The sequence below is a fragment of the Piliocolobus tephrosceles genome, chromosome 13 (assembly GCF_002776525.5).
Source record: "Piliocolobus tephrosceles isolate RC106 chromosome 13, ASM277652v3, whole genome shotgun sequence".
NCBI classification, from domain to species: domain Eukaryota; kingdom Metazoa; phylum Chordata; class Mammalia; order Primates; family Cercopithecidae; genus Piliocolobus; species Piliocolobus tephrosceles.
The window spans coordinates 58,187,627-58,201,632 of record NC_045446.1 but is presented as its reverse complement, the minus strand read 5'-3'; the positions used below and the strand labels follow the sequence as shown (position 1 = coordinate 58,201,632).

Genomic DNA, 14,006 nt, shown 5'->3' with positions numbered 1-14,006 from the left:
CAGGCACAATGCAGGACAGGGGTTCTGCTTCCATCATATTCCAATTTTATTGTTTTGGGAGATCCTTCCAACTCTCACTAACATTATTTTCCATAGAATAAAAGAAAAACTATACTCTCCAAGAACATGTTTCCCGTGTAATTTTTCTGTCCTCAAACTTTTTCTGGAGAGATGAGTCATTTGACCTGACACTGAGAATATGCTCGAAGCCCTTTGAGAGGGCAAAGGAGATAGAGTTAACATTCCTATCTCTATGCTCTGAAGATCCAAGTCACTTGGCTACTGTTCCCTGGGCTGTCTATTTTCATTGTTTATGGAAGATAGAGTACACCTGTAAATGGAAGCCAATGGGTGCATTTGTGTCCAACATGAAGAAATTTTCTTCTTTGCACCAGGATTCCCTTAGATCATCAGCTTTGAGAACTTAGCATAAGGTGTAGGTTTGCAGAAGGGTGATTTCCTTCCCTTCTCAGGCTCTGGTTGGATTCAGAGTGCTCTTCATTTTTATTCTAATTATGAATTTATGGCTTAAATGGTGTGAAGAGTCCCAAATACGCCCTATTTGGAGGAAAACATTCATTACACTTTTATATATAAAAATAAATTCCTCATTGAAATATTAGAACCCAATTAAGTGTATTAGGAGATTTGTAAAAACTGTATACTTTTTTTTTTTTTTTTTTTTTTTAACACGGAGTCTCGCTGTATCACCCAGGCTTGAGTGCAGTGGTATGCTCTTGGCTCACTGCAAACTCTGCCTCCCGGGTTCAAGCCATTCTCATGCTTCAGGCTCCCAACTAGCTGGGATTACAGGTGCCCGCCACCATGCTTGGCTAATTTTTGTATTTTTAGTAGAGATGGAGTTTTGCCATGTTGGCCAGGCTGGTCCCAAACTCCTGACATCAGGTGATCCGCCCACCCTGCCCCCCAAAGTGCTTGGATTACAGGCATGAGCCACCGTGCCTGGCCTTAAAACTGTATACTTTTTGATATTTTTCTTTAAGTAATCAGTTTAAAATAATCAATGAATCATTTTAAAATAACCAATCTAATTGAACCTTGTCCACAGACTTCATTAAAGTGGTACATTTTATCTGGTCATCATAAATTTTTTTCCAAAAGCCAATTCTCAGACTTGTACGTAACACCAAGCTTTGAATAACAAAGCTTTGTGACTGTTTTTTTTTTTTTTTTTTTTTTTCTTAGCATGCACAGGGAATTGCCAATATACCAGGGAAGAACAGGGTGAAAGTTAAGTGAGAAAAACAGTTATTTGATTTCTACTTCCCATATTTACTTGATAACTTTTCCTGAATTGATGACATCCCTATCTTGGTGAAGACTCTGATTTATTCTTTCCTAGAACAGAATATGCCTAAATATTGCTATACTTGGGACTCATGAAGCTTCTATGAATGTTTTTACATTTAAATATTAATAACTTTTCCTTAAAACTTTAGAGAGTGAAAAAAATCCACTTAAAACTTGAAAAGTCGGGCCGGACGCAGTGGCTCATGCCTGTAATCCCCGTATTTTGGGAGGCTGAGGTGGGTGGATCACTTGAGGTCAGGACCAACCTGGCCAACATAGTGAAACCCCGTCTCTACTAAGAATACAAAAAAAATTAGACAGGAGTGATGGTGTGTGCCTGTAGTTCCAGCTACTCAGGAGGCTGAGGCAGGAGAATGACTTGAACCCGGGAGGTGGAGGTTGTAGTGAGCCAGTTTATAGCTTACAGTCAAGACATGTATATTGGTTGAAATACTGATACAGTTATTCTATAGAAATTTGTTGTAGCCTGAAATGATTTTGATTTTCCTCTGTTAAAATGACTTACTCTGAGACTTAAATATTTTAAAATAGAAAAGCAATATCTAGACTAATAGTTTAAAATACGAAATAGGTTTCTAAAATGAATGTTACTTGATTTCATCATATATTAACAGATTTTAGTAAGTTGTTTTTAAACTAGAGGAATTGAGGCAGAGAGAAATGAAGTCCTTTTACTGTAAATTTTCATCTCTTAATGTGTTAACTGATTGATTTTTACACATTTCCTTTTAAAAATGGAAATGGTGAAGGTTTTAATTTTAAGGAGTAGTTGTTTTTGGATTGTTCAGGTACACTGCCTCTTTTCTTCAGACACTGGGGCTCTTTTGTGGTCATTGAGTATTATTGTTTTTTCAAGTCTTCAAGAATATCCTGCTTTGTGATTTTGGCCCATGCATTAGGGATTTTACCTTTACCTCAATTTTTTTCTGATATTTTTCTTCTAGGTTCGATCTGAAGTGAGAGACAAACCATTTCCAGTACAGCTGGATGGAGGTATCTGGGGTGATGCTCCACGTGGCATAATCCCCTCCTGCTTGTGGATAGTTCTTAAATGGGAAATTCCTGCCATCCCGCAAAACTAACAAACAATCACTTGCAACCAAACTAGTACAGCAATCAATGACAAAATCGTCTGTTTCATACCATTCCTCTCCATTGACAGCCTGAGGACGGTGGAAGGGTACACTATGGTCTCCTTCATGTGTAGGAATTGTGTTTGTACAAATTGCTCCACAGCAGGGACACTGCTTCCAGCAGCCACAGAGATGTTCAGAGAGCATTTTCTCAATTTTAGAAAGCATTGCTTCTATAGGCATACTTGAATAATTCTGTTCTATTTTCTTCATTGTGAAATCCAAAGCTGCACTCATGGCTTCTTTAAGAAACTCAGTTGTTTTATCTCCTGGTGTTCAATGCTTATCAAGTCTTTTCATGGAAAGATCAAATTGCACCCCAGGCAATCACAGAATAAATCCAACCATCCAGAAGCAGTGCTGCTTTTATCTTTAGCTACTGATGTGGATTCATGGATGGCAGAGAGGATGGTATTCTTGATATCAATTAAGCTTTTTTCAAAAAAAGTCTTCATTTTTTCACCTCCATTGTCTGAACAATATCTTTTAATATGATTTTTGATGTAACTCCTAAAAAACGATTCTGAATTATGAAGGTATTCCCACTAATTATCAAAGTTTTCTTCTTCTGCCAGAGAGATGAGAATGTGTTTCTCCAGGTTGGTCCTGTTTCCATCGAATGCAGGGCAGGTAGCTCTCATGTCCCCCGCAATTTTAATGGTCATTTCCTCCCATATGATAGTGGAGACTGCAGGAGTGAGCTTATACCACAGAACATCAACAAATATTTTGATGGAGGTTGCTCCTTGACAGGAGATCTTAAAACTCGTGAAGCAATCATCTTTCTTACTTTCAATATAGTTCACGGGATCATTTGCTCTCTTGAATGCCCTGTGGATTTCCTTAAAATTCTCTGTTGCTCTTTGAAATAAACACACACATAAGTCAATGATAAATGTATTTGTAAATGTGTATCTTTTCTGAGTAGATGCAGATTTCACTTTCTCTTCTACTGTCTTTAGAATCTCATGGAAATAACTTGGGTTGTAACCACACTGTTGCTTCCACATGTTGTTAATAATTTTATTAAATCTTGAAACAATGTGGTCAGTAGTCATATAATGAACTCTTTCTCAAAGACTGTTAATGTTGTTGGGATACGATTATATTTCTTGTTCACTGTGATATGTTTATCATAATTGATTTGAAATTTCTCTGCAGAATTTCTCTTCAGTAAGCCCACGTCATTCGTCTTGTTTTTGAAATACTCCCAAAGGATGTTTTCAGAATCCAAATCAATGTCAGGCTCTGTGACTTGCTGGAGAGTTGTGGATACATCACAGACCCAGTTTTTCCAAAGTTGATTGAATTTCTCATGTAACTCTTCCTCACTCAATTCTTTACCCTTTACAGTTAAAGCCAACTTTCGGCTCCTTTCCAATACTTCTTTTTCATAATCTGTCTTTATCATATTCAGTCTTTCTTGACTTTTATTTTTAAAATGAATGAGTTCATTGGCTTGTCTTTTGCTATCTGAAATAAGTTTTTCTTTAAGGGCTATTAGCTTATTTTCAAAATTTGCTTTCCATTGAATCAGTATTTTGCTACATGAGTCTTCATTAAAATATTTTTCAAGTTCTTGCTTGACAACTTCATATTTTTCTGTAACTAGAACCTCAAGTGTGCTTGCTTCAAGAGTCTGGATTTTTCCATTCTGAATCTGGTTGATCAGCTGGTTCTGCAAGCCCAGCATGTGACTCCTCAGCTCCCAGGTCCAGTGGTTATACGTGGTTTCCAGTTTGTTCATGGCCATGACTTCTTGGGTGTTCCTGAAACTGAAAATAAAGTTCTCATTCATCAGGCCTCTCCACAAATCTTGAACTCGAGATTTTATATCTGATATCTTCAAGATGTTTCCCCTGGATTCCTGTGTGGCAGTCATAAGATTTCTACTTTTCAGTTGCTGGACATTGTGGCTGTAGCGAGGATTGGGAGGGGCCATTGGGGGATTGCCATCCCAGAGGTGAGCAAAGTAGTAGACGTGAGTATTGACATCAAACCTAATGACATCACTGAAGCAGGTTACGTCTAAGCACTGTTCTTCTTCAGCAGCTATTGCTGCCATTTCATCTAGTTTCTGCTCCAGCTGTCTTCATCCATCCATAGTTTGTTCTGTAGCTGTAGCTTCCCCCACATTCTGATGGACAAAGAGGCAACTTGGAAAGATTTTTACTTGTTTCATTCTCAGAAAGGCTTGGACAACTATTTGTAGGATATCTTGCATCTCTGATGGATTCTCCCCAAAAATATTGATCAGAGTCAAGTTTGCAAGTCCAATGACAAAGGTTGCCAACTCATTGTCCCTGTCCTGGGATTTGTTGCTGTGTTCTGGTGCCCGAAGTCCTTCTGTGTCCACAACAAGCACAAAGTCAAAGCCAAGTTCCTCCGTGAATGTCTCCTCCACCTTGAGGAGCTGCATGTAGGCCCCTTGGGTACATCTGCCTGCACTAACAGCGAACTGAAGTCCAAAGAGGGCATTCAGCAGGGTGGATTTCCCTGAGCTCTGAAAACCAAGGATAGAAAGAAGCAAATAGCCATTTGTCTCCAAGTTTCTCAGAGACCTTGTCAAAAATAGCTGCCACCCATGTTAGAGGCACATATGCTGCATCCCCATCCATCAGCTCAATGGGAACACCAGATATCATCAGATCTGCAGCAATTTGAGGAAGCAAGAAAAAACGCATTTTTATGGAGGAAGTGTCTTCCAGAGCTTCATAAATCTGACCAACTTCTCTGAGAAGTTGCTCAATTCCCAAAGTACAGTCACTAATCTCTGTGGAAATGGCTTCTATCTCACTTTGCAGGCACATCAGGGAGTTACTATTAGGTGCCTTTTGCTTTACTGTTTGAACCAGTGATCACCAATATTTTTGCTTCTCATGCAGTTCTTCCAAGTGTCCTGCAGTCAGGTTGTCCAAAAATACACTCAGCCACTGCAAGAAGTACAGTTTGGTGTGAATTTCTGAATGCTCTTGGAGAATCTGAAGGACAGATTGCATTAAATCATTGAGAGGAAGGGCTCTGGCCAAGTGTTCATGCCGTATTATTTGTTTATCTGTCTCTGTCTCACTCTTGTGTTGTTCAATGCTCTGATTTCCCTTTTCTCTAAGGTGACAGAGTTCTTTGTCCTTCTTACACCAATGGTGCCACAATTGACCCTGAAGGGGTAGTAATTTTTCCTTAATCTGAGATAATTTCATTTTCCCCAGGAGGGCCATTGGAGCCTGTGCCTTTTCTTTGGTTTCCTTGCAGTCTGTCTGGTCTTCATCAATAAGAAATCCTTGCTGGTGAGCAATCTGGGAACAGTTCTCTAAGCTGAGAGCAGTGTCTGAGAGTTCTAGCAAATGTCTGACTGTAGCTGTGAGTTCCTCCATTAATTCTGCCTCATTCCTATCCTTGATACCCATTCTCATTCTTTGGCCAGAATTACTGGTCATGGTTGCTTCTTTGTCATCGAGCAAGCAAATCAATGGCCTCGATGACTGCCACAAGTTACGGACAATTTTTCGGTTTCCTTCATTGTCGTCAGAGGCTGACATGAGGACCACAATGACAGTAGACACCTCCTTCAGGAAGTTGAGCTGCTGCTCATGTTCCTTTGCATCTCCATGAAGATTGGTGAAGGTCACATCGTTGTTAAATCTGTCCTCATCTTCCCCTCCTGGACAGAACCAGTAGATTTCTACCACACCCCCCATCAAGAGGCAATCTTTCCTGCTTCCTCTGCAGTGTCGGCGAAAAAACACGTCATGTTTCCGTTTACTGAGGAGACAGTTCATAATCTGAGATTTGGAAGCAGAGAGGCCATTTGCAACTCTTATGAAGGACACAATTGAGGTAGAGACACAACACATCTGCTGATTCTTATAATGGTTCTTCCCTTTTGGTGATTTCCTTGCTTCTAGCCAACTTCTTGTAATTTGACGGAGAGACCAGAGAGAGAATTCAATCTGAGAAGTACAGGGATTAGGCACCAAAAGGGGGAGGGCAAGCTGACAAGTGGAAAGTTTGGCCAAAATATATTGTCTGGCAAAATCATCTGCACAGTGAAAAATTGTCATTTGAATATCCATTGGGAGAATGTGGGGGCTAGGCTTAGTGGATGAAGATTTAGTGGGACTATCACTGTCTTCAAAAATGTTTTCATATGGATCAAAAGCCTCATCTTCCTGATCTGAGGCATTTGGATGTACTTGGTGTTCTGTGTTTCTACGATCTTTGAAGACTAGGTATCTCAGCTCATAATCCATCATCAGTAGTTTCTGCAGGAAATAGAAGGGACGCTCCTGTTCAGAGCTGGGCTGGGTGTTGTACACAGAAGTCTTATAGACTAGATGGAAATTAGCTTTGCTCAATTTTTTGGGGTAGTAATATTCTAGACCTAGATGCTGGAGTAAGTCTAGGAAGGCTCCATTTTTTATCATCTCCCATTTGCTATTTTCATTGTCATGTGGTTCATGAGGCTGTTTCTTTCCATAGAAGAGCTTTGTTTACTCACCTCTTCCATTTGCAAAGAAGAGATGGTGACTTCTTCTTCATAATCCTCATTAATGAGCAATCTCAATTCTTTCTCTAGTTTTCCCAATCGTGATCTGCTGCAGGTTTGGTGAGGACATGTGCAACTTCTTTGGACAATGATTGTCCCATGTGATGTCTCATTAATGACATGCGTTGTGTTTTCTCTTCTGAAGAAATAGCTGTGTCTCCAACTGTGGCTGTCAGACCTGTGAGAACTAGGAATGCCTGAGCCCTGTAGCTGCAAATATTCTTAAACTCCTGGTATTTATTTTGGGCAGTTTGCATTTCATCTAGTAGAAAGCTTAACTCATCACACTCTAAGAGACTCTGAAAAGTATTGTTTACCACACGATATCCTGCAGCAGCTTCAATGGAAAGTAGCAAGAGTTGTGTCTGTCTGCTCTGCTTTTTGGAGCTAATTCAAGAAGCAGCTGAAAGCCAAGCTGACCTCATAAATGGACTTTCTTTGAGCTTCCTCCACTGTTTCTGGGGCCTCTGATTTGACATTTACTTCCATGAGTTCTTTCTGGGTTTCTTTTAAGATCTCAATTAATTGAGAAAGCTGGGAAATATTCACCTGCTCTTGCTCTGAATCTGACTGGAAGATCCACTGCACGATGAAGTGAGCCTGAGGAAAGTTTGTCACTCTAGATGTGAGGATCCAGAAGGCTGCGCAAATGAGATTTAATATGTTTAGTTTTATAAATGGAAGAGTTTTTGCAAAAGTTGATGATGTTTACTAGAAAATTCTGCAGATCCCAATCTGTGAGACATATATTGATCCAAGTGTCATAACTTTTTAGTTACTGACTCAACATTTTCATGAAATTTATCAGTTTTATAAGTTGCTCTTCAGGATCAGATACCTCCCAAGATTTTACATCCTCTAGAAAAACCCTGGCCTCCTTCCCAGCACTCAGTAACTCTTCCCCATCCTGGATCTGGGCAGTGATGCTAGTCAGAGCAGTGTAACTGTCTTTCAGGAAGTTAGCCACTTGCAGAGGATCCTTAAAATTGCTTCTGTGGCTGGAAAGGATAATGTCCCGAATTGGCACCAACTGAAGCCCATGGTCAATGACATACCAGGTTTGATTGCTGGCCATCAGGCCAGCTTTCCACTGGACAAGGCCATCTGCTTCTGATGGGCCACCTGTTTAGGCCACAGATAAGGACCTTGGTTTGGAGATTTTGGGAAGTTTTGGTCTGAGTGGCTGTTTTCGAATGAGAGTCTGAAACATTCACATCTGCAGCAACTTTCACTCCAAAGTCACTGTAGCTGTCCCTTATGAAAATGTCCAGGGCCTCTGCAGACTGCTGCCTCACTTCTGCCAACTGCTCCCTGCAATAACCCTCTGAAATGGCCTTCCACCAGTAGATTCCTCCCAGGTGCAGAGGGCCATGGTTAACATGAGAGCCAAACCTGTGGAAGAAGTTTACAATCCTGTCTCAGCAAGGAGAATCTGTCTGGGTTTGCTGTCTGACTCAGAAGGTCTTCAATACATTTCAATTCCTGGAGAGCAGGCTTGGATAACTGCAGCTGATCAGTGGGAAAGTGGCAGGAGGCCAGGGGGATGTAGCTGAACTTGGTTGAGCAGAAATAAGAATGCTCAGAACTTGATTGTTGGGTTTTCTTGGATTCTGAATGTTTGCTGTGATCCAAACCAGCTTCTAGACTAAACCCCCAACTTCTGTCCTTGGCTGAAGTAGTTAAACTATAGCCCAGCTTCTCTACTGTCTGGGTAAACATGAATTCAGCCTGAGGAGATGTGAATTCCTTTGTTTTCATTTGTGTTCCTTGCTGAGGATCCGAAAGTAAGAACTCTTTGGGGACACAGAGCAACTCCTCTCTCTTCTCTGTCAGGCCCCTTTGGTGGTTGGCTTTGTAAATTCCCTGGAGGGCCAGCCCTCCAGATGCTCATCTCACCACATCTCTATCTGGGAGGTTTTGCCTGTGGCACAGTGTCCACTCCATGAGGTTGAGTTGTCTCTGCAGGTTTTCCATGACTTCCCTTAGAGGCTCTTCAGGGGATGGCCAGTACTCTTCAGGGATGTCCATCGCTTGTCTCAGCTCCACTTCTCTTGTCCTCACTGCCTCTTCCCTGTCTCTGCTTCCCTTTTGTCAGCAAGTCCCTCAGCTCTTGCAGTGCCTGTTCTGCCTGCTTCTGCTTTCTCTTTGCTCTCTCCACCTGAGACTCCTGTAACGCTGAAAGACTTTTTGGGTGTGACAGGGTAAGCAGTTTCTCCAAGGCTCTTTTCTCCCATGGATACTGTGTCTGGGATTTCAGCTTCTGGAGGTTGTTTTTTTCTAGGTGTTGTAAGGTCTGGGCACAGGTCACATCCAGGTGTTCCTGCAGCTTGGGTAACCAGTACTCAACATCCAGGCCCACTTCTCTCAGCATCTCTTGGAGATCTTGCCTCCTTTTGCCTCTGAGCAGAGGGTCATCGGGTATGTGTTCTCCTGTGGCCATGGCTGCATACAAAACAGACACTCAGTTAGCTGACTGTTCTGACCTTAGGAAGTGTCAGCCACATGGCCAAAAGTGTAAGTATACTAGTATGCATGTCTACAAGGCTTTCTCATTACTCATTTAATTGTTTTAACAAAATTTTTTTAATACCCTTTTTTGTGTGCAAGCCATCATTGTGGGTATTCTCAGTATGGATTGCCTTTGTGGTTTGCAGGGTGGGTTGCAACTTTCTAGACTTATTTTGACACTTCCTTTTACATAGAATCAATTGCATGCAAAACATTAAGATGAGAGATGGAGTTTGAAAATATGCTTGAGTTTGGTAGCTTGTTGTTTTTTTTTCTTTTTTAAGAGTGATGGTACCAACAGATCATCTTTTCTTTACTAGTTTCTGTGAAATCTGTGTTGCCTGGTTTCCTTCCTGTCTCTGTGTCACTTCTTCCTAGGGCATTTCATAACATTTATTTGCTTTCTTGCCCTTTTAAATGTGCTACTAACCTGGTTTATGCTTGTCACTCCCTTCTTACTCTTAATTTTCCCTAGTTAATATCATCCTTCTGTCTCTCTGTCGATGCCACCTTCATCTATGTCTGTAGACCCAAATGCTCTCCTGTATTTAATGTTTAATTAATGTTATGTTTTTCCCCTTACTACCTTCAGTATATATCCTTGACCAGCAGATGAGATGAGATTTTACATGTTTCAATATCATATTTTATTCAATTTCCCTTCATCCTGTAATTCTTGTCCTACTGAATGGCACGCCAATGGGCATCTTGTTTATCTTTCTTCTTCATAACATGAATTTAGTACATAATATCTTTTCCATTTGTCCTCTTAAACCTCTATTTAATTTCACTTCTTTTTGACACCCTATCAATTCTCCCTTAGATTTTGTCTTCACCATGTATATTGGATGGCTATAATAGTCATTCCACCTTCCATGGTTTGAATGTTTGCTGTCTCTAAAGCTTATGTTGAAATTTAATTGCCATTGTAATAGTATTAAGAGGCAGGAGAGGTGATTAGCATTGAGAGGTGATTAGGCCATGAGGGCTATGCCATCACAGGTGGGGTTAATGCTGTTATGAAAGGTTGAATTTTGTCCCCTTTTGCCTCTTGTGCTTCTGCCATGTGATGACAGAGCAAGAAGGTCCTTGCAAGATGCTCACACCTTGACCTTGGACTTCCCAGCCCCAGAACTTTGAGCCATAAATTTGTTTATTATTAGTTACCATGTCTCAAGTATTCTGCTATAGCAACACAAAATAGAGTAAAACACCATCTTGCAGTAATTTTTGTCTTGCACATTTCTTCTTCCTCAATGTCGCTACAATTTCAATCTGCACTTTAATTAATAGTAAACTCAGCAGCTCAAGCCATTCTTTCCAATGAAAGACATCTGAAATAAGTAGAGACATGTATAAGACAATTTTTTAAAGGCTTAAGTAATTTACCTGGTAAAAAATATCTGACAGAAGAGGTAAATAATCTGAAGCAATAATGAATGAAAAATTTCCATTATAAATTAAAGACAAAGTTTAAGACCTTTGCAAACACCAAGCAAAAAATTAAAGTAAAATAACTTTACACTCAGATGTATCAGAATAAAACTGCAGAAAATAACAAGAACAACAACAAAACAACAAATACATGTAGAAAGTACAAATACAAGTAGAAAAAGAGTTTACCTTTAAAAACCTAACAGAGAGCTGATTTCTCAACAGCTATAGTGGAAGCCAAAAGAGAGTAGAATTGAATATTTATTTCACTGAAAGAAAATGTCAGACAAAAATTTTATATATAGTGAAATATTCTTAAAGAATGATTGTGGAAAAGGGATATTTAAAACAAAAATTAAAGAACTTACAGTTGCAAAATTATGGCATGGGGGCAAGCTGGCTTTCCTCTCCCCACTCAGAAAACCAAAAGTAAATATATAGCATGGAAATTTTTACCATCAATAACCCAGAGCTCAAATATGAGGATGAGGCAGTTCCCAGGATCACACAGAAGTGGAAAAACTCTAAGCAGATGGTATGAGAATCAAATTTCCACATCTGTAATGACCCTACACATTATTTTCTTTGGTACTAAGAACATAGAAAATCTCTCCCGACCCCCAACTCAAAGTTTCTACACTGGAAAAGGTGAAATTGAGGTGGTCAGTTAGCTTTCCCACTTTCTTGAGTTCCCTGCAAGTTGACCTGTCTTTGCCTTAACCCACAGGAAGCACCATGACTACCTAAAGGGATAAATATCCCTGAGTACAAGCAAAGACAAGGGGAGGAAGTGAGAATATCATCCACATCCTAGGCAATTCTGCTCTGTAACTTGGCCAAAGAAGATGCCAAATCAGAGTGGCTGTTTAGCAGCAAAACATTGTAGGAGGTATGTTCCATAGGTCCCCTGGGTGTGAACCATTAGCCAGCCTTCCCACATTGCTGGGATAATCCTTTTGAGACCTCCCCCATCAGGACAGACAGCGCTATAACATTTACCAGAGCCAAGGTGAACTTAGGCTTAGGGCACCACCTAGACTTAAAAAGGAGGCAGCAATCTAGTGGTAAATATTTACTAAATAAATATGTTAAATAAAAACCAGAACAAGCCAAAGAGAGAAAACTGGAATAAATAACTTCTCCTTCAATGCAAAGACATTGATACAAGCCCACAAGAAACAACAACAATCAGGGAGCCATTACCTCCTCAGAAAGACTAAGCAAAAATCCAATGACTGAATCTAATGATATAGTGATCTGTGAACTCTCTGCCCAAGAGAAACTCAATTATCTCTAAGGTAAAGCAGTTCAGAAGCATGTCAGAAAATGTAACAAAGTGATTGAAACAATAATTTAAAAAACCAAACAAAAATATTGGAACTGAGACATACGTTTACTGAAGCAAAGAACCCTTTGGAGGCTCTCAGCACCAGAATGAGCTAAGCAGATGAAGGAATCAGTGAGATCAAAGACTGGCTATTTGAAAGTAGATAGTCTGATGAGGAAAAATAATGAAAGGAACAAAGACCACCTAGGCGCAAGATATAGAAAATTATCTCAAGAGACCAAATGTAAAAATTGTTGCTGTTCAAGAGGGAGCTGAGCAAGAGTAAGAGAGTAAGGGGTAGAAGGCTTATTTAAAAAACCCAAAAAACAAAAACAGGATGGGCATGGTGGCTCACACCTGTAATCCCAGCAATTTGGGAGGCTGAGGTGGGTAGATTGCTTGAGCCCAGGAGTTTGAAGCCAGCCTGGGCAGCATGGCAAGGCCCTGTCTCTACAGAAAAATTCAAAAATTAGCTGGGCGTGGTGGTATGTGCCTGTGGTCTCAGCTACTTGGGAAGCTGAGGTGGGAGGATCTCTTGAGCCCGGGAGATGGAAGTTGCAGTGAGCATGATCATGCCACTGTACTGCAGCCTGGGTGACAGAGTGAGACCCTGCCTCAAAATAAATAAATAAATAAATAAATAAATAGATAGATAGATAGATATAAATATATATACAGAGAGAAAACTTTCTGAAACTTGAGAAAGATATAAATATTCTGGTACAGGAAGGCCTGAGAACATCAAACATTCAATCCAAATAAGAGATATGACTGAAGAAGTCAAAGACAAAGAAAGGATTGTAAAAGCAGAAAAAAAAGCAAAAGCAAATAACGTATGAAGAAGGTCCAGTTCATCTGGCAACAGAGTTCCTGCTGGATACTGTATAGGTCAGGAGGGCATGGAGTGACATTTTCAAATGCTCAAAGACAGAAAACTGCCACCCAGAAATTCTAAATCCAGCAAAAATGCCCTTTAAATATGAAGGAGAGAGGAAGTCTTTCCCAGACAAACAGAATCTGGGAGAATTCACCACCACCAGACCTCTCTTGCAAGTAATACTTAAGGGAGTTATTCAATCTGAAAGAAAAAACACTAATGTGGAAAGATAAACTTTTCAAGATATAAAATTCACTGGAAAAATTAAGTAAATGGACAAACCAAGAATACTCTATTACTATAATTGTAGTGTGCAATTCACTTAACATGCTAGTATGAAGCCCAAAAGGCCAAATCTATCGAAAACAATAGATCCTGAATCAAAGACCAGAGGAAAAATACATGTATAGCAATCTAGTAAAAGACAGATGATATTAAAATATGTAAATTGAGACAACCAAAAGTCAAAATATGGGAGCATGGAGTTAAAATGTAGATTTCGTTGGATTTTTTGGTTTGTTTATATACTATTTATTTATTTATTTATTTATTTATTTATTTTGAGACAGAATCTCGCTCTGTTGCCCAGGCTGGAGTGCAGTGGCTCAATCTCGACTCACTGCAAGCTCCGCCTTCTGGGTTCACACCATTCTCCTGCTTCAGCCTCCTGAGTAGTTGGGACCACAGGCGCCTGCCACCATGCCTGGCTAATTTTTTTTTGTATTTTTAATAGAGATGGGGTTTCACCGTGGTCTCCATCTCCTGACCTTGTGATCCACCTGCCTCGGCCTCTCAAAGTGCTGGGATTACAGGCGTGAGCCACAGCACCTGGCCTGTTTATATTCTTTT

The 14,006-nt window shown here is 40.1% G+C and overlaps 1 protein-coding gene across 1 annotated transcript in view; it reads right to left on the bottom strand.

The window, feature by feature from the left end:
• Positions 1 to 1,178: 1,178 nt before the first annotated feature.
• Positions 1,179 to 14,006, bottom strand: part of LOC111524622 (interferon-induced very large GTPase 1-like) — a 39,986-nt gene continuing 27,158 nt past the window's right edge. Inside the window, 12 exon segments of the mRNA XM_023189826.2 lie at positions 1,179 to 2,249; positions 2,252 to 2,725; positions 2,728 to 3,525; positions 3,528 to 4,992; positions 4,994 to 6,951; positions 6,954 to 7,040; positions 7,043 to 7,374; positions 7,376 to 7,633; positions 7,635 to 8,153; positions 8,155 to 8,427; positions 8,429 to 9,081; positions 9,083 to 9,453. Of these exon segments, the coding sequence (XP_023045594.1) occupies positions 2,173 to 2,249; positions 2,252 to 2,725; positions 2,728 to 3,525; positions 3,528 to 4,992; positions 4,994 to 6,951; positions 6,954 to 7,040; positions 7,043 to 7,374; positions 7,376 to 7,633; positions 7,635 to 8,153; positions 8,155 to 8,427; positions 8,429 to 9,081; positions 9,083 to 9,451 (7,263 nt within the window). The 5' untranslated portion in view covers positions 9,452 to 9,453 and the 3' untranslated portion in view covers positions 1,179 to 2,172.